This window comes from Triticum aestivum, chromosome 4B (assembly GCF_018294505.1).
Source record: "Triticum aestivum cultivar Chinese Spring chromosome 4B, IWGSC CS RefSeq v2.1, whole genome shotgun sequence".
Classification (NCBI taxonomy): Eukaryota; Viridiplantae; Streptophyta; class Magnoliopsida; order Poales; family Poaceae; genus Triticum; species Triticum aestivum.
The window spans coordinates 672,247,982-672,273,810 of record NC_057804.1 but is presented as its reverse complement, the minus strand read 5'-3'; the positions used below and the strand labels follow the sequence as shown (position 1 = coordinate 672,273,810).

The window sequence follows — 25,829 nt, the reverse complement described above, 5'->3', positions numbered from 1 at the left end:
AGAGTGTAGATTCACTCATTTTGCTCCGTATGTAGTCACTTGTTGAAATGCCTAGAAAGACAAGTATTTAGGAACGGAGGGAGTATATAAAACCAACGTCTTTAATTTCCTTCGCTCTCATTCAACAAGTTAGTTCACCACACTTATGTTTTAGTTTAGAAGAGGGATTTTAGCTGCTTTAGAGTCTTTCAAAAGAGGATAAACACGTAGAAGATTTGTGTTTGGCATCAAATTTTGGCATGAAAAATAAAGCGTGGTTAAGATCGACTTAGATGAAAAAGTGTTCTGCATGAAAATCCTTTCTCCCGTCAAGACAAACATTTTTGCTCTTTGTATATTCTCAATCCAATATCGTATGCAAAAGTTACACTCAAAACTGTGCACTACAACATCGGAATTTTACCCTATAGATTAGAGGTGATGGCTAATTAAAAAAACACAATCACAAATATTTCTAGAGTGCAGTTTTTTGTAACTCGAGCTCCACATCCGTTCATTCTGCAGTACTCTATGTAGAGACATGTGCTATATATGTGAGCAGTTCTTGCCAGTAATTAACAGAGGATGAACATTTCACGTCGCCCCACCCAGACTAGACGCACATGATGCGTTGTACATAAAATAAATGGGGTGATCCCCTGGTCTTTCTCTCACATTTCACCTCCCTCTCTCACATGAGTACAGTTGATTTAGATCCAGCCATGGTTGATTACTGCTGCAGAATGTGACGTGAGATGGAGAGGCTGGGCCAATGCATGCTGCACCTTGACAGAAGTGTGGACAGAGAGACTGTGAAAAAACAGAAAGAAGAATCATTTTGATATAATCCGGAGAGAAAGCGTGTGTGTGAGAGAGAAATCTGCTTTTTTTTAGAGAAAATAAAGAGCGAGCCGTGAAAGAGGAAGATCAATTTTACAGGAGAGAACTTCTATTTTGTGAGAGAGAGACGGGATTGTTTTGAGTAGGGAGAGCCAAAGAGAGCTGCATGTGACAGACAAGAGGGAGAGGGAGTGTGTCAGAGGCTCAGAAGAGCTGCATGCGAGCAGGAATCAACACCCGAATGAGTACAAAACTACAAACACCCCTCTGCTATTGCTTATGTCCACAAACATTTTAGAAAATCAGTGAACATATTTTGAAACAATTCTCAACATTGTTGGAAAAGCGAACAATTTTTTAAAATGTGATCAATCCTTTTTATTTTTGATCATTTTTGCTAAGAAACTAACATTTTTTTGAATCCAAACTTTTTTTAAAATGTAAACCAAATCTGAAATTTTGACCATTTTAAAATACTATTAACATTTTTTGGTATCCAAACATTTTTTTAAATGTAATTTTTTTTTGAAAATTTTGACCATTTTTAGAAATTATGAACATTCTTTGGAAACATGAATATTTTCTGAAATTTGGAACATTTTTTAAAATATGAACCAAATTTGAAAACTATGAACACTTATAAAAACATGAGAAAAGTGTGATTTTTAAAAAAGGAAATAAAAAGAAATAACAAAAAAGAAATCAGAAGAATAGTAGAGGAAATAAAACTAAAAAGTCTGGTATAGGAAAACCAAAATAAATTATAGGGCACCCCTCTCAAAAGTCACAACGACCTTCTCTAGTATGGGCAAGTGTCGCACTGCATGTGCGCCACTTGTTGCAACTTGGAGGTTTTTCTTTTTTCATAGATTCATTTTTTTCAAAATGTTTAATCTCTTGAACCGCGTGTTCAAATCATGAACTATTTTCATGTTGAATTTGTCACATCAAGATACTCGAAACTAGTTTCATGATAATAGATTTTGATGAAATTTTTTGCATGAAATCAGGAATTAAAAGAACAAGAAACAAAAAAAACAAAATTAGGAAAAAAAACAAAAACCAAAAAGACAAAACCAGGAGCTTGGGTTCACGCCTGATATGTTGGCCCCGACGCTAGGTGAACTTTTTGAAGACGCAGACCCACAGGGCATTAAGAGGAAGCAGCTAGAAGGAGGAGAAATAATGACAACCCATGGCCCAATAGAGTGGGAGGTCAAAGTTGGGCTGCATGCTGCGAGCATTTTATGTAAAAGGGGGTCAGGATCGTAGATGTGAGGCATCAAGAAATAATAAGTAAAAAAACTATGCGAAGCGAGAAGCTGCTCTTCTCCTTCATCGGCACCCCTTTTCCCATTCCTCCCTCCTTCCTCTGAGATTTGGAGTGGGGTGCCACCAAGGCGTGTGAGCCCCTGGTGGGTCCCCTCCTGCCCATTCTTACTCCATAAATCTTCATATATTCTAAAATAATTCTTCAAAAATCCACGTTGCATTTTGAGCTCTGTAGAATTGTTTTTCTTCTATTGCTTTTTCTTATGTTGCGAAATGAGAGAGAGCGAGACCTATTTTGGGGTCCCTTTTTTTAGAGAGACATGACCTAGCCGTCTCCTACCCGGTCCCACCTATCAGCATTTGAAGGGTCCCACACGTTAGTAACCAAGCCAAGCACACGTTTGGGCATTTTTGAGGCTGAGCTTAGTAGAGGAGGGAAAAAGTGAGGAATATTAGCTGGGCGGGGCAAAATTGAGCACAACTAAGCAACCAAGGGAATGAAAATAGGAAACATTAATTAACTGTTCCCAATTTTTTAAAAAATGCTCATCAATTTGAAAAAATCTTCCATACTTCTTACAAAAAATCATAGCTAATTTTTGAAAAAAAATCCCAAAATTCAGAAAAAATAAGAATTTCAAAAAATTATCACGAGTTTGTAAAACATGTTGCGAAGTTCAAAAATTATTCATGAATTTGAAAATTATTCCCATATTTCAAAAACATTTTTGAATTTAATGAATTTGAAAAAATGTTCCCATATTTCTAGATTTCAGAAAACGTTTTTAGATTTTAGAAAATGTTCACCAGTTTAAAAAAATGTTCCCAAAATTTAAAATGTGTTCTTATTGTGTCTTAAATCTTCCTGAATTAAAAAAGGAAGGAAAATGTAGAAGAAATGGAGCAGAAAAGAAACAAAAAAACATAAAAGCTAAAGAAAATCCAGAATAATCATTAACCGTTTCAGGGAAGGTCCTAGAACCTTGTCGAAACAGGTAATTTGGAGGAAACACGAATAGGCTAGCCCATATACTAAGCGTTTTGTTAGGTGAAGGGTGCGTTTGATCGTTAGTCCCGACCCATGCGGGGAATATGATATGGACCATAAATTGGATGGGTGGTAAAAAAGAAATAAACAAATGTGTAGACACGTCCAAGGGAGCTCCTATATGCCGCTCATTGCAACAAGTAGTTGCCCTTTCGCATGGGGGTGGGAAGTGCGAGTGGGTCGGCCGATTAGTAGCACATGGAAGAAAGTGGGAATTGCACAATAGCACTAGACCGAGTACTGCAGAGATTGACCGAGAACTGCAGCACTGGCACAAGGCATTGTACCAAACATTTTAGAAAAAATGAGAACATTTTTTTAAATTTTTTGGAACATTGTTGGAAGAGCGAACAAATTTTAATAAATGTGATCAATTTTTCTGATCATTTTCTCTAAGAAATGAACATTTCTGGAATCCAAACATTTTTTAAAATGTAAACGAAATTTGATATTTTTTTATCATTTTTTGAAACTCTGAACATTCTTTGGAAAACATGAATATATTTTGAAATTTTGAAAGATTTATTAAACATGAACCAAATTCAAAGTACCAACCTTTTCCAAAAAATAGACCGTTATATTTGAAAGCGCAAATACTTTTTTCAAATTTGCAACCCTTTTTTTTTAAAAAACTGTGATTTTTTGGAAAACAGGAAAGAAAAGGAAATAACAAAAAGGGAATCAAAAGAACAACAGCGAAAAAAAACCCGAAAAATCTGGTATAAGAACACCAAAATGTCTTGTATGTGTTTGCTACCTAAAAATGGGTCGGTCTGGTTAACTCGTCCACTACCCCCTCCTATGGGTTTTTGGTGTCAGTTTGACCGGCATCATGAATTAACAGGTACCCCTTTCAACCACCTTCTCTCGTGTGGACAAGTGTCCCACTGCATGTGCGCCACTTATTGCAACCTGGGAGGTTTTTCTTTCTTCGTACATTCTTTTTTTTAATGTTTTATCTCTTGAACCGTGTGTTCAAAATACGAATCATTTTCATATTGAATTTTCACATTAAGATATTCGAAATTAGTTTCAAGTTAATAGGTTTTGATGATTTTTGCATGAAAAAACAAAAAAAAGGACCAATTAGTACAACGCGGAAGCAAGCGGGAAATTGAATGTAGGGTTGGACCGAGTACTAAGAAATTTTGCAACACTGGAAAATGTATTGTTGCAAACATTTTAAAATATCTGAGATTTGTTTTGAGAAAAGTCGGAACATTTCTGGAAAAGGGAACAAAATTTTAAAATGTGATCATTTTTTCTGAATGAACTTTTTTCAGAATACAATTTTTTATTGAAATTTTGATAATTTTTTAAAACTATGAACATTCATTGGAAAACATGAATATTTATTGAAATTCAGAGAAGTTATTTTATCAAAAAATTTATCTCTTTAACCATGTGTTTAAAATTTTATTTATGTTTTTTATATAATGTTCATAAATTTAAAAATTGGTTTGTCTTTCGAAAAGGTTTATTAATAAATTTTCTTTTTCTTGATTTCAGAAAATGTTCCTGGATTTCGAAAAAACTTCAACAATTTAAAAAATGTTCCCAAAATTTAGGAACTGGTACTATTATTTCTAAAATGTCCATGAAATGAAAATGAAAAGTAACAAAAAAATAAAATTGACAGAAAGGGCAGAGCAAGCAAAAAACCATTTCAGGGAAGGTCCTAGAACCTTCGCCAAATTGGCAATTTGGAGGAAACACGAATAGGCTAGACCATATACTAGGCGTTTTGTTAGGGGGAGGCTGTATTTGACGGGAATAGGAGCTGGCCCTAAAATTGGAAGGGTGGTAAAAATACAAGAAAAAAAATGTGTACACAAGAATGTGGGAGCTCCTATATACCGCTCATGTGACAAGTAGTCTCCCTTTCGCACAGGGGACCCCGGGTAGGCTGGCCCATTAGTATCACAAGGAAGCAAGTGGGAAATGCATAGTAGCGCTTGGCAGAATACTGTAGAGATCAACTGAGCAACTGCAACGCTGGAATAAGGCATTGTAGCAAACACTTTAGAAAACATGGGAACATATTTTGGCAAGAAATTGGAACATGGTTGGAAAAGCGAACAAATGTTTTAAAATGTGACTATTTTTTTAATCATTTTTTTCTAAAAATGAACATTTTATGGAATTGATTTTTTTTTAAATGTAACCAAAATTTGAGTTTTGATCATTTTTTAAAACTATGAACATTTATTTGGAAAAGATGATTTTTTTTCTGAAATTAAGTACATTTTTTATTGAAATGTGAAGAAGTTTTCAATACTGTGGGCATTTTTGGAAAGCAGAACTTTATATTTCAAAATTGCAAATATTTTTCAAATTTGTGACCATTTTCTAGATAAAGTGCGGTTTTTGAAAAAAAAGGTAAAGAAAAATAAATAACAAAAAGGAAATCGAAAGAACAACAAAGAAAAGAAAACCGAAATGTCTGGTATAAAAAAGCCGAAATGTCTTGTATGTTTTGCAACCTGAGATGGGTCGGCCGAATTAACTCTTCTGCTGTCCCCTCCTTGACGTTTTTGGCGTCAATTGGACCGAAATTATGAATTAAGGGGTAACCCTTTCTAAAGTCACCCCCGCCTTCTTTGATGGACAAATGTCGTACTACATGCGGGCCACTTGAAGTAAACTAGGAGTGTTTCTTTGGGGATCCAGTTATCATGCCAGATGCTTGTGATTTGGCCGTTACCGATCCTGCGTATTAAACCTTGCTTGAGCATATCCCGACCGTCAAGAATAGCCCTTCATATTTGGGACGGCTGAGTACCAAGTTCAGCCTCCAGAACTGAACCTTGTGGAAAATATGAGGCCTTAAGGATTCTTGCACTAAGCGTTGCTGGTTCTTGAAGCAACCTCCATGCTTGCGGTGCCAACAATGCAAGATTAAATAATTCCAAATCCCTAAATCCGAGACCCTTCAGGTATTTAGGCCGTGTCATCACCTCCCATGAGACCCGTGGATGCCGACATGGGTTATCTTCAAGTGCCTAGGGATGCCGACATGGTAATTCGTGGAAAGGATCAAAGAGGCACAAATGGCGGGAGTCCTAAACGGAGAGACCCCGTGGCGGCCCAAGCCCAAGTAACGGGAAAAAAAAGCGAGGGTGACGAGAGGAGACAGGCCTCGGCCCAGTCTCTGGCGTGTTCCAGAGTCTTCCACCCTCTCTCTAGAGCGGCAACGCTCCCGCCCTCTCTAGACTCTCCATTCACTCTTTTTTTTTTTTTGCGGGAGACTCTCCATTCACTCTAGAGAGAGAGAGACTCCCCCGCGCACAAAAGCAGAGAGAGAGAGAGTGAGGGAGCTCCCAAACCCTCCCCCAAATCCCCAAAACCCTAGAGAGAGAGAGAGAGAGAGAGAGAGAGCATGGCGGCCTCGATGATGCTGCTCCTCCGCGCCGCGCGCCGCCGCGACCTCGCCTCGCCGCTCGCCACCGTAAGCTCCCTTCCCTTCCCCTCTGTTTTTTTTTCCTCTCTCTTGTCGTGATGAGATGAGATGAGACGACGGTGATCGCCTCCTGCTCCTGGGTGTGCGGCGGAATACGGTGTCGTCCGTGCGGTCCGCTCCGTGATCCTTTCCTTTCCTGCGCCGATTTGCATGTCGAATCGAGGCTAATTTTGCATGTGTACGGACATGCCTCGAAGGTTTGCGAAATGCTTAGCTACTTCCCGATCTATCCATCTCATGTCACGTAGCAGCGCCACTGCAGCCTGCAGGGTTTCCATTTCGCCTACTAGTAGTACTACCATTACCATGCCTGCCTTTTTACCCCTCTCAAAAATTATTATAAAGTGTTATTACTCTGTCTCCTAGCTAGTAGAATCATGGCTCTGCTGTATATACATACATACTAGTGCCTGCCATCATGTCATGTGCCACCATATCTTGTTCTAACTATATAAGATTACCAGACGCATTACTAGTGGCTTGTGCAACAACTTTTCTCATGCCCATCAATGGTTGGTGTGCGCTGCGGTAATCAATTGGTACTGCTTACTGAATGAATGATGTGCATCTTTCTTCAGTTTGATTGTGAAATGTCCCCCTTTTTGTGGATACATACATCTGCCCCACTAATTAAGCCAACAGAATGTTTTACTTAGTGCTTCATAATATGTCAATAGTGTGACCCTGTCTTTACATTGTCTCCTGGTAGAATTATTATGCCTCTCTAGTACAACTCTGTGTTTACATTGTTCCAATTTCAAATGCCCATGGGTGCAAAGGGTGAACACACAACACACTAGTAGTAAGTGCACAACTCTGTCTACTTACCAATTGTTGTGGCATGCGCCTACAAGGATTTGTACTGGTTACTGAATGATATGTATCTCCCCCTTTTCTGTGCTTAGATATGCCCAGTAAGCTGCCAAAATGTTTTAGTGCTTAATATTGTCAATGATCTCACTTGCTGACTATTAATTGTTTACCTCACCCATGCTTAATATTTTTACTATTTTCAATGATGTGATTACCCCTCTGAAAAAAGCATGTCCTTTACTGGTATTGGCAAGCAGTGATTATATTTCTGTATGTATTGCTGTAGAGGTGACTGTGAATTTCTTCTTTGCATGCAAGTGTGAACTGTCATTCGTTAGTACTGAGATCATATGCCATGTTCTAGTTCAACCCTGGATCAGATGCCAAGTGTGGACTGCAGGTTTCTGTTTCGATGTCCTGTCTCCCAGCAGTATGCCTTGTTACCTCTCTGAAGAAAACATGTCCTTAACTGCTAGTGTCCTGGATTCCTATTCTTTCTGTATTGCTGTCTGTAGAGGTGACTGAATTTGTTCGGTACATGCAAGTATGGACTTCTAGGAATGATTGTGTGTACTATTATCATATACCATGTTTTGATTAGCAAACGATCGTTGACTTGGAACAATGTTTCATGCAAATGAGCGGGTCAATCAGGGGTTAGAGCATTGCATTTTCACTAATATGCATCTTTCTTCCGTTTGGAAACTGTTCCCCTTTGTTGTCTGTGCATATAATAGATCTGCCCACCAAGACACCAAAATGTTTTAGGCCTTAATTAATATTGTCAATGACGTGACTTCCTGATTATTGATTGTTTACATTTCAGCTGACCGCCAACGTCCAATCAACATATGCTGCTGCAAATGTGTGCTCCAGATGGGGTAGTTTTGCAAGAGCTTTCAGGTAACAACCTTCTTGTTTTGGTTTATACAGTATAAAACTTGGGGAGGATCGTTGCAGCGTGCATATCTAACTAACTCTTCTCTGTGCTTTTATTCCTCAGTGCAAAGCCAATTGGAAATGAGGTTATTGGAATTGATTTGGGAACGACCAATTCATGTGTCGCGGTTATGGAGGGAAAGGTATGTCGTGTGGCCTCAGCATACTATACTCTCTCTGCATGTACATGTTTTGTTCTCTGCTAGCTCCCCCATTCTAATTGGTCTGAGCAATTAAATCTCTCTCTAAATAAATGCAGAATGCAAAGGTGATTGAGAATTCGGAAGGCGCCAGGACTACACCGTCAGTTGTTGCCTTTTCTCAGAAAGGAGAGCTACTTGTGGGAACTCCAGCCAAGCGTCAAGCAGTGACCAACCCGCAGAACACCTTCTTTGGCACAAAGCGTATGATTGGGCGGCGCTTCGATGACCCGCAGACACAGAAGGAGATGAACATGGTACCATATAAGATCGTGAAGGCTCCGAATGGAGACGCTTGGGTTGAGACCACAGACGGCAAGCAGTACTCGCCGAGCCAGATTGGTGGGTTTGTGCTGACCAAGATGAAGGAGACAGCTGAAGCTTACCTTGGCAAGTCTATTTCCAAGGCTGTCATTACCGTTCCAGCTTACTTCAATGATGCTCAGAGGCAGGCCACCAAGGATGCTGGCCGTATTGCTGGACTTGATGTCCAAAGGATCATCAATGAACCAACTGCTGCTGCTCTGTCTTACGGAACAAACAACAAGGAGGGCCTGATTGCTGTATTTGACCTTGGAGGAGGGACCTTTGATGTCTCGATTCTAGAGATCTCCAATGGAGTGTTTGAGGTCAGTGTTTCAGTGTTTGTAACTTGCATCTTGCTAGTAGTAGTTTGCTTTAGTAAGGAAATTAATCAAGTTGTTTACACAGTGCTTCATTCCCATTCCTGATATGTTGTTGATTATGTTCTTGATTGACAGGTCAAAGCAACGAACGGCGACACTTTCCTGGGTGGAGAAGACTTTGACAATACTCTGTTGGAGTTCTTAGTGAGGGAGTACAAAAACACTGAAAATATTGATCTGTCAAAGGATAGGTTGGCTCTGCAGAGACTGCGTGAAGCAGCTGAGAAGGCGAAAATCGAACTCTCCTCGACTACCCAGACTGAAATCAATCTTCCCTTCATCACTGCTGATGCCGGTGGAGCAAAACATCTGAACATCACACTGACAAGATCAAAGTTCGAGTCTCTGGTGAACAGTCTGATTGAGAGGACCAGAGAGCCATGCAAGAGCTGCTTGAAGGATGCCGGCATAACCACCAAGGATGTTGATGAGGTCCTTCTCGTCGGTGGAATGACAAGGGTTCCAAAAGTGCAGGAGATAGTCTCTGAGATCTTCGGCAAGGCCCCTAGCAAAGGAGTCAACCCGGATGAAGCTGTGGCCATGGGTGCTGCTATCCAGGGTGGCATTCTCCGTGGAGATGTGAAGGAGCTTCTTCTCCTTGATGTTACCCCTCTGTCACTTGGTATCGAGACTCTTGGCGGCATCTTCACCAGACTGATTTCCAGGAACACTACAATCCCCACCAAGAAAAGCCAGGTTCGTAACCATGCTTGCTTGCTTGGCATGCCCATAATATTGTTTTGGCAGCATATAAGTACATTACTAAGAAGCAACAGTATAATGTGTGTGCTCTTAATTTGTGCAGGTGTTCTCAACCGCTGCTGACAACCAGACGCAAGTGGGCATCAAGGTGCTGCAAGGCGAGCGCGAGATGGCAACAGACAACAAGCTCCTGGGCGAGTTCGACCTGGTGGGCATCCCGCCGGCGCCGAGGGGCACGCCGCAGGTGGAGGTGACGTTCGACATCGACGCGAACGGCATCGTGACGGTGTCGGCCAAGGACAAGGCGACGGGCAAGGAGCAGCAGATCACCATCCGGTCGTCGGGCGGGCTGTCGGAGGCGGAGATCCAGAAGATGGTGCAGGAGGCGGAGGTGCACTCGCACAAGGACCAGGAGCGCAAGGCCCTGATCGACGTGCGGAACGCCGCGGACACCACCGTCTACAGCGTGGAGAAGAGCCTGGGCGAGTACCGGGACAAGGTCCCCGCAGAGGTGGTGTCGGAGATCGAGGCGGCCGTCGCGGAGCTCCGCGCCGAGATGGCCTCGGACGACGCCGAGAAGATCAAGGCCAAGATCGACGCGGCCAACAGGGCCGTGTCCAAGATCGGGCAGCACATGTCTGGCGGCGGTGAGCCGGGGTCGCAGGGTGGTGGTGGTGGTGGCGAGGCGCCGGAGGCGGAGTACGAGGAGGTGAAGAAGTGAGGTGCGTGACAGTCTCGACTGCGTCTTACTTACCCTCTGTTACGCATGAGAGGTGAAGAAGTGAGGTGCGTTAGTTTTTGTGGTGCTCTGCTGAAGGTGGTAGGGTAGTAGGATTACGTGTGCTGTATGATATAAGTTTGCTGTGTGTTTTGTAAGCTGGTAGACCGGCGAGGACGCAATGTTACCCGTGACCATGAGAGATGAGATGACAAAATCTTAATCTTGTGGTTGATTGATGCTTGTTGAATGTGAAGCAGCAGCAGCTGTGTCCCGTTCGGTGTCTTGTCAGTCAGGTTGATTGGGTGGTGAGCACAAAGAATACCTTAGATGTGCTGCTCATGGACTAAAAATTCCAACTTGTCAAAGACCTCAAAAGTAGGCAAGCCCACTAGACGTCTTATCTCTCCAGTTTGCTAGAGCAAATGTATTACTTGTGGTTCAAACAGATGTAGGATCCGTATTACTTGTCGTTCAAATGGATGTATCTAGCATTAATTATATTGAGCTTAGCTACCATTTCCCGGACTGACCGTACCGGTGATTGCATGCCGGATTCCTCTAGAACAAAGTATTCTGATCGTACCGGTGATTACCTGCCGGATTCCTCTAGAACAAAGTTGTTAATACAAATCATCAATGATAATGCTACTGTAGCAAATTATCTATCAGCTGGGTTGGGTTGGGTTGACGGATGATGACATGATGAGTGTCTTATCCAACTAGATGATGACACTATGATGTTCATACCCATTAATAACTAAACTAAAGCACAAGGCTTATCCAACCAGCTTCTGCATATTTTACACGACTGTACATTCCGGAAAGAGATATCTTCATCCAGTTGCTGATGGGGAACTGCCAGGATCCCGAGGATTTCGGGGAAGATGTCATCATCTTGCTCTCATTTGTACAGCCTCTGCTAGAGGAGACGAATGCCATTTCGGTCGGTGTTCCCCATTATCAACCCCTACAACTTCTTAATGACCATTTTGGGGAAGGCGTGTGTTTGCTGATGCAGCTCATGGTGGTTAATTTACAGGTTAAGCACCGGCTCGACAGGCTGAAATCCACCTGATGACTCTACTTATCTACCACTGTACCGTATATAATAAGCTACTTAACCTACCTTGCCTTGTAAAATGGAAGTTAACGATTTATTTTTGGCGGTGGGTTCTAGACTCCTTTTTGTTTAACAAATGTCGGCGCTGTATTTGTTGCTGTACGTGTGTAGTTTAGTGGCCGGTTGGACTCGTATCATCAGAGACCTTTAATAACTGAAACACAATGCATCTTTTGTTGATTTCTTCCCCCCTCACTCACTGTATTTTTGTTGGTTAGTGGCAACACCGTTCATGCTTTCGCAAAAGCAATCACCGAGAATCTTCTTCTCGTCTCTTGTTGCTAACTGCATGATACTTCACCTAATCTCTTGAGATGTGGCCGAGGATGACAATGGCTCTAATCTTCGATTTAAAGCTACTTGCACTCTCATGGCAATAAAACCAAAGATGTTTGCATTGTTGTGTCACCGGTCAGCACAAAGCTAGCTATGCGCAAATATATTTGTTCTAGTTATTGTATACTCAAACTAATGATAAGAGCGATGATAGTATATATGTTAGCATGTTATAATCTCTACTTAATCCATTGTGCAACTTATTTTTTGTTACCGAAAGAGAAAAAAATAGAAAAGCAACGACTTAGATTAAACTAAAAGAAGGAGAAAGCAACTAATGCGAAATACAGAAACCAAAGAAAATATGATTTTCACCTAATCTCCTGACACGAGGATGACAATGACAATGACGCCGACCTAAGGGCATCTCTAGCCGATCCCTTACAATTTAAGTCCTTGTGTGCGCCCAACCTCCTTATACTCATCTTCTTATAATTTGAGGAGTTAAAAGTTGGCCGGACCTTACCAAACCCTTAAATTTAACTCCCTATAGATTATATTTGGTTCACACATTTCGCCAAGCACCTACTCCCTCCGTTCTAAAATAGATAACTCAACTTTGTATAAAGTTAGTACAAAGTTGAATCATGTATTTTGAAACGGAGGGAGTACAATGCAGCACTCAACGGACACACAACCTACAATTTAGCCGGCCGCACACAACGCACATACACGCTCGTGAACTGAATGGATTGGGAAACCACTCCCCGCGTGAACTGCAAGCCGTGGAGCTGCACGCGTGCGAACCACCTATTTTTTTTTTGCACGCAGCTCAACCCGCTTGAGCAGAAACAGAATCTACGGTCCGATTAGAACACTATATTTCTACTTAATCTATTTTTAGAATTTATATCCCAACAAAAACCATTGTTCGAGTTTGATATATCAGCGTGATTGTCAATATCTGTGTTAGCTAACCTGATCGCATGAAATCAGGTTTATGAGCGCCACGCCGTTACATCTTCTATAACCAACAATTGTATGACCATACTAGTAGAGTACTAATGTAACGTCGTGGCGCTCATTAACAAGTACAACTCATCTATGGCAACTTCATTAATAGAGGACCAATATTTGTTTATGGAGGGAATACAACTCATCCATGACAACTTCATCAAAGAATTTGTGAGGTTTGTGTCCCTCTCCTACGTCTAGCCAACTTTCGGGTTATTGTCTAGCTCTCCTCGGTGCTAGGATCAATAATTTTTGGATCGCTACTTCTAAATGCACCAGAGCTTTAACAAGATTGCTCCAGTAATGTGATACTGTGTCATATGTTGCTGTCATTGATAGGTTCTTTCCGTGACGGCTGACCAGGATGGCAGTAGTGAATTGCCGGAACTCTCTAGAACAATGTTAATAAGGTCCAGCTATATAATATATGGTTTGGTACTGATCGTCAAATGGGTTTGGAAGGTGCACGGGTGAGTGTCATCAATGATTATTATAACGAATTATCAGTTGAGTTGATTGATCATGACATGATTATTTTCTTTTACAACTAGATAATGACATGGTGACCTATATACACATTCCTAAACTAGTGAATACCAGTTTGTAACCCGTATTTTTGATACCTTTTAAAGCTAATTACCCAATTAATAGCTTTTCATATGGATTACCCTAGCGAAAGTTTTGTTGGTTTTTATACCCCCTTAAAGTACTTTAGGTCGAAGATAACTCCTACTTACAGGATTGATGGAGTTATGCCAAGTATATGTTGCATCACCCGAAAGGAAATGCGTTGAAGAAGAATGAGGTGGAAGCAAAGAACAAAGGGATGCATGACATGACGAAGGAACTCATCAATGTGAAGTGGTGCGTACACACACTAGATGGCTGTGATAAAAGAAACCATTTACTCCCCCTCTCTCAGTTTACAGGGCATGCACATACCCCTAGGTCGTCAATTTGACCAACCTAATACAAGCCATATATTACAAAAAAAATACCAATACAAACTTCAGATTTTCTATTTTCAAACGGTGTAATTTTTGTGTTATATAGTTTATATTAGGGTGATAAAATTGGCAACCTAGATATACGTGCAGGACTTGTAAACTGAGATGGAGGGAGTACCGTTAAGCCATTTGACCTATTCAAGCGCAGGAGGAAAAGCCGGGAGGAAAATCGCAACATGATAAGCCACCTGTAATTAACGATTGAGACCCACCTGGTAGATCATTAAATGGTGTAAAAAAGAGCAAAACTTTCTCTAAACTGAAAAACTATTGAATGGAGTACTTTGCATAAAAAAATTCCGAGTAAAGAAAACATGACTCGGGTAATTTCTCTGATAAGATACCAATCTTATTCGTCTACTTAGTGAGGACATCATGTCACCCGTTATTGACATCAGTTTTTGGCAAGGCAAGATGGCCTCAAATGAAAAAGTGTCCGGTACGAAAAAGTTTTATATCGTCTTTGATGTTTGGGTCATCATCATCCGATCACATCTCGAGGACCAAAATTGTGCTCGAAGTACTAAGATTTTGTATTCCGAGTACTATTCGGCTGATTATGCCTCCAATATGCCCTGATATGAAAAAGTGTTCTACAAGGATTGTCTTTGTTTCGTCGAGCCGATTAATTTTAATATGTGATTTATCTCAATCCGAGGTTGTACACAAAAGTTAGAGCCAACGCAGCGCTGTCCGAGTATGAGTAAAAAGTGGCCCGCGGCACCAGACACCCATATGACCAATGTCTGATAGGTAGCGCGAGTTGTTGCATGATTTGACCGAGCGATTTAGCCCTCAATATGGCCTCGAATCGAAAAACGTTCATCACAAAAATTGTTCGTCTTGTCAAAATGGATAAAGTTGCTTTTGGGCGTGTCTCCACCCGAGGTCGTATTTAGCCTGTGGAACCCCAAAACCAAAGTGTTATCTTAGACATACCGAAATCCGAGTTCAGTTAATTTTGGAAAGATTTGGAGTCCTTTTCTTATATAGAAAGTCTATACACCTCATAAATTGATGAGAGGTGATGGCCAATTGAACAACATAGAATCGACAAACACATCTACCACTTTTTTCTTTTGCCCAGTTCTTCTTTTTCTCATTTTTCGTTCATTCTTTGTTGCAGGGCGGTGATCCATGAGGACCTAGGGGCGATCAGGTCGACCTTGGGCAGTCCATAGCCGCCGCACGCCACGACAGGGTCTCACCAGGACGTTTGGGTTTTGGGTCTACAAAAGCGTCCGCTGGATTGTTTGCGTACCGCGCTTCCGGCCGGGTATCCTTCGGCACGAGCTGCGGTGCATCACCCACGGTGTCAACGGTACACGTTGACGTTTTCATGTGCGAACACTCGTGAGAGATGATTGACGAGGAGAAACCAAAGGTTTCCATCTCAAAGTAATATTTTTCGCACATGCACCTTTCACCCCGAAATAAGGCCAGCTGGTTAACCGTTAACTAAAATAGAGCTATAATTAATTGCCAACGTTCTTTTTTTCCGGGGAGCCAATGGTTTAACAACACTACAACAAGTACAAGGCCAGCTGGTTAACCGTTAAACAAGTACATCAACCGAATCAAATCATCCATTTCCAAGCTAGGCGACAGAGCCACCACCTCATATTTTACTCCTAATAATACACCATTTGCTGCTCTGACCTCCCATAGAGGATAGCTCCAAGTCATAACAATTATTACATTACAAAAATAGCATCGAGAAGTTGACCCCCATCATTTGTCCCAAGAAATGGCAGCAGATGAGGCTGAATCTGTGTGTATATAACTAGGGGACTAATGGAGCCAGATGTCAAGCTAAGGTAGTACGTAGTAGCTAGGAGAGATGGAAAGGGAGAAGATGGAGAGGGGCAAGTCTGAGCTGAGGATGGCCATCGAGGACCTCTCCTTGCCCAGCTCAGGAGATGGTGAATATCAGGAGCAGCAGGGGAAAATTAGGAGGTCATCCACCATGGATCTCCTTTGTGTCTCCAACCAGCTTCTCCGTGTCCTTGGTTAGTTACTTGAACGAAACTGAAACTGAAAACTGTGAGGATCGAACTTCGATGTCTTTAGAGCTACTCTGTTTTAACCTTGGTTTACCATCTCTTCTTCTTTCACTGTATGCTTTGTTTTTCGCCGTCAAAGATGCGATTGGGCCAACGCTTCTAGTCCTCAGGCAAGACATTCAGCAAAATGTTCAGGTAATATTGCGACTCTGCATTGCACTTGTTCACATAACTAAGCGACTGATCGAGCATATCGACTCTGCGTTTTAATTGAGTGAAGCGATCACAGTTATCTATCTTCCTTATGCAGAGATTACAGGATCTCCATGCAAGAGACTCTTCACAATACGTGAGCTTGACGGCGATCGTGATGGAAGAAGTGGAGGAAGGGAACTCAAAGAAGACCAACAGTTGTAGCAGGGCAATTATCTGGCTGGCTAGGTAACTTAACTGTACATGGACATGGCTGATCTATGCAAAAGAATAATGGTAAAGAAACACTCAAACCCACCGCCGCACACCACTATTTGACCGTGGGGATCCCGTTCCAGGCCGCAACGCGTCCAGTCCAGAGAACCCGCATTGGAAGAGAAGATGAGCTGCGGTCTCTGGCTCCCTCTTGCAAAGTTGACACAAGTTGCATCTAGTTTACCGTTTGCACTTCTTTCACTATGAATATATTTGTAGATTCAAGGTCGAGCTAACAAATGCTTTTTTTTTTGCCGTCAAAGATGCGATTGGGCCGACGCTGCTAGTCCTCACGCAAGACATTGAGCAAAATGTTCAGGTGATTGCTCTTTTTCTACATAATCATTACTCCCATGTTGCCTTGCACTCTGCATTGCATTTGTTCACATAACTAAGCGACTGGGCATACTGACTTGATTGTGCTAATTGCAGTGAAGTGATTACAGTTACATAATAAGCGAGTTTCCCTTTGCAGAGATTACAAGATCTCCATGCAAGAGACTCTTTGAAATATGCGAGCTTGACGGCGATGGTAACAAAGGAAGTGGTGGAAGGGACCTCAAAGAAGACCAATAGTTGCGCCAGGGCAATTATCTGGCTGGCCAGGTAACATATGTTGTTTTATACCATATGTGTCAATTCTGTTTCAAAACCTTAGTTTTTATGTTTCGCCAAAAATGCGTTGGGTTTAGGTCGGTGAATTTCTCGATACATTTGCTGGAGGGATTAGTGAAGAACTCAGAGTCAAGCCTGCAAGAGATGGTGGAAGAAGCATACAAGAGCACCCTCAAGCCGTTCCATGGATGGATCTCATCAGCTGCTTACAAGGTATGACCACTTTACTTTGATCAGCTGACATACTGCTGTTCATCATCACGACTTTTAGTTTTACACGACTGCACAAGCTAGCAATTTTCAGGAGATTGTTCACCTGATAAATCTAGTTCATTACTTTTGATAAATGGCAATACATTAGTAATATCAAGCTGTTATTGCAGCCATTAGCTGGTTTGAGTTGTGTCCACTGAACTAATGTCGCGAGCATAGTTGCAAACTTTCAGGTAGCATTGTGTCTTATTCCGGAAAGAGACATCTTCATTCAGTTGCTGATGGGGAGCTGCCAGGATCCTGGGTATTTTGGTGAAGATGTCATGGTCTTGGTCTCCATTGCACAACCTCTGCTAGAGGAGATAAATGCCATTTTGGTCGGTGTTCCCGATTATGCACATGCACATATTCTTAATGAAACAGTCACCGCATTGCACTGAAGATATGTGTTTCCTGATGCAGTTCATGATTGTTAATATATAGGTAAAGCACCAGCTGGAAAGGCTAAAATCCACCTGAAACACAAGGATGAACAGTCACCTGATGAATCCGCGCATCTACCACTGTATTGCATAACCTAACGGTTAACATTTGACAAAGCATAGGCTTTCATACACCCCCTTATCTAGCCATTCATTTCCGCATCAAGATTTGTGCGAGCACTTTTGTCTTTTTTGTTTCTTCCAAATAAAACAATATATGAACTATAAACTTTGGAGGACAACAAAACATTCTAACCAGAATGTTAGAAAAAACTTTCAGATTTTTTCGTGAAACATATATACTAAAACTAATATTTTTTACCCCCCCCTCCCAAAAAAAAAAATCTCATTTTGTATATTTATGTCGTACCAAAAAATCTGAAAGTTTTTTCCCACATTGTAGTTAGAATGTTTTGTTGTCCTGGAAAGTTTGAAGTTCATATATTGTTTCATTTTGAAGAAACAAAAAAGAGAAATATGCATGTAACAAGTTAGTTGTGTAGCACGGATCTCAAAGCAAGATTGTAGGGTATGGATAGGAGGTGTCCAGTAGCCTGAGCTTTTATAAATCCACATTCCTAAGCTAACTAACCTGCCTTGCCTTGTAAAAATGAAAAATAAGGACTTGAAATGCAGGGCTTGTGCGCTTTTCTGCAGCGATCTCCTGTTTTAGAGAAGTTGACAGATCTTTAAGCACGGTATTTACGTTTGATCCACATTCCCCAGTTTGATTTATATAATCGTTCGCACACATCTTTTTTGTTTTCCACGCATACTGAAAGAAATGTATACTAGTACATGTTTTTTCTTAAGATTTATGAACTTGTGTGGATGAGAAGCGAAAAGGTGACAGACGTTCATGCTTCCGCAAAAAGCGATCACCGAGAATCTTCTTCTTCGTCACTTATAATTGATATATAAGGTGTAACATATTTGTTGTGTTCTTCTTGCTGGCTGCAAGATACAGAAACAAAGCAAATCTTGATTCTTCACCTAATCTCTTGAGATGAGGCTGAGGATGACAACCAAAGATGTTTGCGTTGTCGTGTCGCCGGTCAGCAGAAAGCTAGCTACGCGCAAAGTTACTACTTTTTTTTAGTTATCGTATACTCAAGCTGGTGATGATATATGCAAGCGCATCATAATCTCTACTTGATTCATTGTGCAACTTGCTAGTTTGTTACCGGAAGAGAACAGTAAACTAGAAAAGCAACGTCGAGAAAACTCGAGCAATATTTCAGCTGGCAAGTGTTGTAGAGAAATTACCTTACCTTTTGGAGCAATATTTCAACATGAGGGAGGGCTATGAATATGCATGCTTCAAGCAAAACAAAATCGACAAGTATCGGTGGCCTTCTAGCTACATGCATGCATGTGCCATTTCGGTAGTTCGTGCTACTTGGTGAGCTGCTACAATAAACCATATGTACCAGTATGCAGTGTACTTATGCCATAGGATGGCCCGTTCCCAGACGTACCTACACGATCATCATCATCCAAGGAAACTCCGGTACGTACGTACGTCGGGACCAGCAGATATTGCCATGCCCAGTTTCTAGTGACATGGTGGCAATTGTATGCATGGTTCCCACACGATGGAGTTTTCCTGGATGGCGATAATGTATGTATGCAAGTAGGCCTAGGAGAGGAGCAGCCAGCCATCATGTGGCATAGTAGACCACATACTAGGGTTGGGGCTTACTGTGACAGGCCACCAAGCGGGAACTGCCGACTTGGCGCACAGATCGATCTCACCATGGAGCCACAAGCCGGCATGGGCGGGCAGCCAGGCACATCACCTGCGCCCCAGGCCACCGCGGAGAAAGAGCAGCATTTATAGCTTGGCTCTGCCGGTGTAGGATTGTATGACTGTCTGGATGTGATGTACCTGAGCTGATGGAGAGGAGAAACCCATATATATAGCATGCACCTGAACTGAACTTCCATGGGATTTGATTCTGTTAGACGTCTCTCCCTCCCTCTCTCTGGCTCTGGCTCGCTGCTTGTGTGTGCGCCGTTAGCCATCACTCTCTCTCTCTCTCTCTCTCTCTCTCTCTCTCTCTCTCTCTCTCTCTCTCTCTCTCTCTCTCAACCAACTTGATGGAATTTGATTCTGCCGTTAGCTGTTACAATCTTGAGCCCAGAAACAGCAAAGCGAGGACGCCCCTGCACCTGCATGCGTGGGATGCATGTGCAGTCTATACAGACATGAAAGCATGGGTGGTACTGCTTGTACCCAAGTTGAGTTTGCATGCGTACCAGCTAAACATTTGCAATTCAACCGACTGCCCGGTCTAGTAAAAACTGACTCCCAACAGAATGATGGGAGGATTTAGAATTTGCTAGGCTGAAAATCCCAGCAGAATGTGATCCTAGCGTCCTTACTTTCTCTTGTTTTGTTGGTGAGAAGGACTGTACTAGTGATGACAACAACTAACAACATAGGCGCAGGTACGGTACGGTTAATGATTCTTGTGTTTCTTCTAATTATTTGTACTTCGTTATTCTTCAGTTATGTTCATCGATTCCAATGCGATGTGTTCTTCTAGGAAGTAGAGTATGGGATCAGAGGACAAGCAGGATTGGAATAATGGGGTGATTCTGTTGCTAGCGTCCAGAGTGAGTAGTAACTTCATTTTGAGTTGTTGTTCGTTGTTGTCAGCTTCTATATATGGTTTTGGTAGGCTGTAGCCCTTCATCGGCTTTGCGCATGTCTTGGATGTTCATTTTGGGAGGTATGCACAACACTCGCGGCATAGGCGGCCGTGGAGAGCAGAGAGATTTGTCAGCACGGGAGACACGACGATGTGGGACTGATTGTTTGGCTCTCTGATCGGTGACACGGACGAATATATATATATATATATATATATATATATATATATATATATATATATATATATATATATAGCACCTCAAGTTGGATGATGCTTTTCTATCTCTCACCCTCATGAAATTTGATGCTATTAGAAGTCGCTTTCTCTCTCGCACCTTGATGAAATCCGATATTGTTAGTCATCGCTTTCTCCCTCTCCGGGCTGTTAGCTGTTGCCATCCTCGGCACAGCAGGAGGATTCGCCGAGGATTGCAACAGCTAACTGCCCGGAGAGGGAGAAAGCTACAGCTAACAACATCGGATGTCATCAAGGTTTGGGAGTCAAAGAGACGGCTAACAACATCACATTTCATGAGGGTGAGAGAGAGAAAACGATATCCATTTCTTCAGCATCTGGGACTGAGAGATGGCGCTTGGTGTAGTAATAACTAATATCCTGGAGAGGAGAGGAGAGGAGCAAGAGAAAGAGCAGTAGCATATATAGGAGGAGACATGGCGCTGTACGTAGGTGGGTGTCTCTGATTGATGGCGCGTAGAGAAAGAGCAGCAGCATATAGTATATAGCATGCATGCACATGAACTTCCATGGAATTTGATTCTGTTATACGATTGCTAGCTAGCTGCATCTCTCTGCCTGTGTGTGCGCCGTTAGCCGTCCCTCTCCATCTCTCTCTCTCTCTCTCTCTCTCTCTCTCTCTCTCTCTCGCCTTGGAATTTGATTCTGCCGTTAGCTGTTGCAATCTTGGGCCCGGAAGCAGCATCAAGGACGCCCATGCACCTGCATGCATACGTGGGATGCATGTGCAGTTAATGAATGTGTGGTAGTACTTTGTTTTACCCGACCAATTGAGCTTTGTATGCGTAGTATACATTTGCAATTCAATCGACTCATCTAATAAAAAACCGACTGGTAAGATAGCAACCAATTTCTCCACACTTCCTATTCAATTTGCACTAGCCTTTTAACTACAGTTTAAGAATATGTCACAGAAATATGTAGAGCACCCTTGCACCGCGCACATTCACCCACACCCATCAATCCTGTTCCACTCCTCTGTCGATGATGCCCGTATCGTCCCCATTTCCAGTGAGGTCCTAACTAGCCCTCGCTGCGGACAACACTGCCTCCTCCTCGGTGCATGAGTAATCAATTCATCCAAGAAACAATTTCACATAAGTGATGTTTAGCAAATTCTGTAAAAAACTAATACCTATCCCTCTTTGATATTCTTTTCCCCCAACAACAAAAATTAAAACAGTTAAAATAAACAAGAAAAATAGTTAAAAACACTTATTTTCTCGTCAGATGATATTTTTCACCTTGGAACCCTTATTAAGGTTCAATGTGCGTGTGTGTCTGTGTGTTATGCCTCTGCTAAAGGAGATCAATGCCATTTTGTTCAATGTTCCCCATTATTCACACATATTGAAAGAAATGTACCAATACTTTTGTTAAGAGAAGCTAAAACATGACAACACCGCCTGTGCTTTCGCAAAAGCGATCTCTGATAATCTTCTTTGTCTCTTGTAATTGATATATTAGCTGCTGGGCAGCGATTAAGGATCGTAAACGGTGGTGGTCGTGAGCTCTCTGGACTCAGGCCATGAGGCCCATTCGGAAGCCCAAGCCACGTCCGCGATCGATTCTACGTCCTTGCATGCGGTGTCGGTGCCTGAGTCATCTCTTAGTGTTGTTGCGGCTAGGGTTTTTCGGCCACAGAGCTTTCCTTCGCTTGGGGCTGGGAGAGCCGTCAGAATCTCCGTGGACGCCGGTGTGATGGCTGGCCGTGGAGGATCGCTGCATGCCAGGCAAGGGCCGCCGCCCGCTGCTGGGTCCGACCGTGGTGCGCTGCCTCCTGCGAGGCAGGGGCCGCCGCTTACCGCTTCGGGTCCGCAATGTTAGGATAATCATGACTTTGTTGCATGGATAAGCTAGCTACATGCGTGCCTGAGTTGGTTAGTCTATGCATGGCGTGAGTTAGCTGGTTAAGTTGTTAGCTACGTGCATGCATCGCATGGATATGGGTGCATGTGGTTGAGATATTCTAGGAGGTGAGCGTCCGTGTGTGTGCATGGATAGAGTTTGTTAGACTCCAGACTCCAGGGTAATTAGCTATGTGTGCGTTCAGGCTATGGGGTGGCCGGTGCTTCTGGCTATTTAAGCCATGTAATCCAGTCCATTGTTGTACGGTATGGTGCCGAGCGAGTTTGGACTCGAAAGAAAAAAAGAACCGCCGTTCGTCGGCGTGGCGCCGTTCGTGCGGCGGGGCGTTTGTCGCCGGAAAATCTAGTGTCTCTCTCTTACTTCCACCTCCGTATGTCCGACTGTGTGTGAGAGAGAGATTCGTTCGGCGTTCGTGTCGTCGGAGGCTACTCGGCGTTCGTCGCCGGACCGGGTATGTCCCAACACGCAAGCTGCGGGACCTCCAACGTTGGCTGCTAACTGTCGGCCAAACGCGCGGCAGCCGGAGGAGCCGGCTCAGCCGGCGGCGGCAAAAGCTCAAGCCGTGGGCAGAGGCCATGGTGCAAACCCGGGATGGGATGGCCAAGGCGGCTATGGCAGAGAGAGGCAACGATATAACCGGTACAGTCAGTGGGGCGATGATGGCTACGACGTGTATGGCGAGGGATAGCACCGTAGATCATCTTCTGGGGGCGACCGTGGATACAACTGGCACAATGGCGGTGGCCCAGGACGTGGCTTCCAGGGTCCGCCCGACAATTTTGTGGAAGGGGTCGCCGGCCCTAATGACCGTTTCCGAGGTGGACATCGCCGTGGCCGGAGAGGAGGTGCGAGGCGCCCACCTCCACCGCTTCCACCTCCATCACCACCACCACCACCGACTGTTGACGCGACACATGCGCCCTAGGTGGCGGTGGTGGATACCATAGCAACGGCGGCAGCGGTTGTACCTGATTTGCCGGCAGTGGCTGTAGACACAGTCAGAGCCTTGGCAGCGGTGACTATTCTAGCGGCCACTGGAGCTACTAAGTCAGGTGATGGTGGGGCGGACAAACCTTCGAACAAAGCGGATGGTGAAATGCTTTCGAAGTGGGTCATTAAGAAGAAGAAACTGCCTTGCCATAGGTGTGGTGAGCCCGGACACTTTGTTGCAGAGTGTACTAATGAACTTTGAGACTACTGCCTCAGATTGCAGCATGTGTCCGGTGACTGCCCACTCCTTTTCGGTCCTAAGCCAGGGGTGAATATTTTTGGAGTGTGCTGCAGAGAATTGATGTTTTTTGAGTCACCGGATGTGGCTCCTCTAACCCAGGTGGTGGAAAGTTCTTTCCCAGCAGTGGTTAAGGTTACCAATGGGTATATGACAGAGGCTCAGATTGTGAGGCAGTTGCGAGAGCTGGTACCGGGCAATTTTCAGTGGCATCTTGACAAGTTGGAGAACCAGACTTACAAGATGGATTTCCCCACTAAAGAGGATCAATTGCATATTCTCAAGTGGGGTATGTGCAGAGTTCCGAGTACCAACATTATCATGGCATTCGATGAGTGGAAGCAGCAACAACCAGAGGGTACACCTTTAGAGAAGGTATGGGTATGGTTCTATGGCGCACCACCCAAACCGATTAAGCACTTTCTGGTAGCCTGGAGTTGGGGACCTTTGATTGGCAAGACGGAACAGGTTGACATGCCTTTCACTCGTGCACAGGGAGCTGCAAGGTTACTTGTCAGTGTAGTTAGCATTGAGCTTGTGCCGGATGTAGTCAAGTGGACACATGCCGGAGTCACATACATCCTAGAGATCGGGATTGAGGACACACTGATTCCTCAGGAGAGGGATGAACATTAGGATATGGACACAACTGAGGGAGACGGAGCACCCGGGAATCAAGATAAGGGGCCCAAGAATACGCCACGAGAGTCGGCTAAGGGGCCGAATTCACAACTGGATAAGATGGATATATCTACCAAGGAGGCACCACCATCCACAACTCCGGTGAACACACTTCGGTTTGGTACTTTTGGAGCGAGGTCAGTGCCTAGTCGGTTATGGAGCAACCGAGTAGAGGCGGATGATCCGGCGGAACTTGAGTTACCATCGGTGATAGTCCCTGACTGTTGAGTCACCGACGATTCTCTCTTCTCAGCGGGTGGACTCCGGGCTGACGGTCACGCCGAGAGAGGTGATGGTTATCCCAAAGCTGGCCGCATAGGAGGCACGAGACACACTTTCTGACGCTGGCCTGGTCACGATGGGGACGAGTGATCCGATGATCTCCACGACCATTGGTTCGGATGGTATGCTGACCGTGTGTGTGTGTGTGGGGGGGGGGGGGGCGTGGGCAGGAGGCGCGCAGCGCCCGCCTACCCACGGCGGCCTCGAGCTTTGCTGGGGAGGGGCTCAGACAGGAGGTCCATGGAGCCCTTTCTCCTCCAACGGTCCCAAGCGAGCTGGAGAGGGGCGTGGGCAGGAGGCCCGCGACTTCACCTCTTCGCGGGACTTTGCCCAGCAGCACGGACGGGGGCCATGCCGCGTTGATGGTGGTGGTGGGGGGAGTGGGACTATCGAGCAGGTGGCTCCATGGTCTCCTTCCCCCATTACTACCATTGGCGATACCCGCTCGACCGTGCCTTACTGATACATGCATTTTGCATCATGCTTTTATATCGATATTTATTGCATTATGGGCTGTTATTATACATTATGTCTCAATACTTATGGCTATTCTCTCTTATTTTACAAGGTTTAGCATGAAGAGGGAGAATGCCGGCAGCTGGGATTCTGGCTGGAAAAGGAGCAAATATTGAAAACCTATTCTGCACAGCTCCAAAAATCCTGAAACTCCACGGAAGTCACTTTTGGAATTAATAAGAATTATTGAGCAAAGAAAATACCAGAGGGGGCCCACACCCTGGCCAGGAGGGTGGGGGGCGCCCCCCCTACTGGCGCGCCCCTGTCTCCTGGGCCCCCTGTTGGCCCTCTGGTGCCTATCTTCTGCTATATGAAGCCTCTTACCCTGAAAAAAAAAACATAAGCAAGCTTATGGGATGAAACTCCGCCGCCACGAGGCGGAACCTTGGCGGAACCAATCTAGGGCTCCGGCAGAGCTGTTCTGCCGGGGAAACTTCCCTCTGGGAGGGAGAAATCATCACCATCGTCATCACCAACGATCCT

The 25,829-nt window shown here is 43.7% G+C and overlaps 2 protein-coding genes and 1 long non-coding RNA gene across 7 annotated transcripts; 2 read left to right on the top strand and 1 right to left on the bottom strand.

Annotated features, from left to right (window-relative positions):
* The first annotated feature begins 6,388 nt into the window (after positions 1-6,388).
* On the top strand, positions 6,389-10,931 carry LOC123094079 (heat shock 70 kDa protein, mitochondrial). The gene is made up of 6 exons (XM_044516159.1): positions 6,389-6,587; positions 8,239-8,315; positions 8,416-8,494; positions 8,611-9,180; positions 9,313-9,933; positions 10,043-10,931. Exons 1-6 carry the CDS (start codon positions 6,519-6,521, stop codon positions 10,658-10,660), a joined length of 2,034 nt encoding a protein of 677 aa, XP_044372094.1. The 5' UTR covers positions 6,389-6,518; the 3' UTR covers positions 10,661-10,931.
* A 4,773-nt stretch (positions 10,932-15,704) lies between these two features.
* On the top strand, positions 15,705-19,126 carry LOC123094077 (glycolipid transfer protein 2). Of its 4 annotated transcripts, none has more exons than XM_044516155.1 (8): positions 15,705-16,275; positions 16,391-16,521; positions 16,632-16,684; positions 16,812-16,867; positions 17,024-17,154; positions 17,241-17,376; positions 17,610-17,753; positions 17,860-19,126. In XM_044516155.1, exons 1-8 carry the CDS (start codon positions 15,997-15,999, stop codon positions 17,893-17,895), a joined length of 966 nt encoding a protein of 321 aa, XP_044372090.1. In that variant the 5' UTR covers positions 15,705-15,996; the 3' UTR covers positions 17,896-19,126. The 4 variants fall into 4 exon arrangements, with proteins under 4 accessions (XP_044372090.1, XP_044372092.1, XP_044372089.1 ...); XM_044516156.1 differs by lacking the exon at positions 17,860-19,126 and having other exon boundaries at positions 15,807-16,086; positions 16,220-16,275; positions 17,610-17,817; XM_044516157.1 differs by lacking the exon at positions 17,860-19,126 and having other exon boundaries at positions 15,706-16,275; positions 17,596-17,753.
* LOC123094078 (uncharacterized) lies at positions 17,312-19,357 on the bottom strand. Of its 2 annotated transcripts, none has more exons than XR_006445744.1 (2): positions 19,130-19,357; positions 17,312-17,891 (listed from the first exon to the last, which is right to left on the bottom strand). It is a non-coding gene; the product is annotated as an uncharacterized lncRNA (long non-coding RNA). The 2 variants fall into 2 exon arrangements; XR_006445743.1 differs by having other exon boundaries at positions 19,125-19,350.
* Positions 19,358-25,829: the final 6,472 nt, after the last annotated feature.

Coding starts and splice junctions, on each gene's coding strand:
- LOC123094077 (XM_044516154.1), top strand. CDS start 15,997: ATGGTGAATATCAGGAGCAGCAGGGGAAAATTAGGAGGTCATCCACCA. Junction 16,685..16,811: donor GGAAGAGAAGATGAGCTGCG/GTCTCTGGCTCC, acceptor TTGCCGTCAAAG/ATGCGATTGGGCCGACGCTG. Junction 17,155..17,240: donor GCAATTATCTGGCTGGCCAG/GTAACATATGTT, acceptor CGTTGGGTTTAG/GTCGGTGAATTTCTCGATAC.
- LOC123094079 (XM_044516159.1), top strand. CDS start 6,519: ATGGCGGCCTCGATGATGCTGCTCCTCCGCGCCGCGCGCCGCCGCGAC. Junction 6,588..8,238: donor TCGCCTCGCCGCTCGCCACC/GTAAGCTCCCTT, acceptor TTTACATTTCAG/CTGACCGCCAACGTCCAATC. Junction 8,495..8,610: donor TCGCGGTTATGGAGGGAAAG/GTATGTCGTGTG, acceptor AAATAAATGCAG/AATGCAAAGGTGATTGAGAA.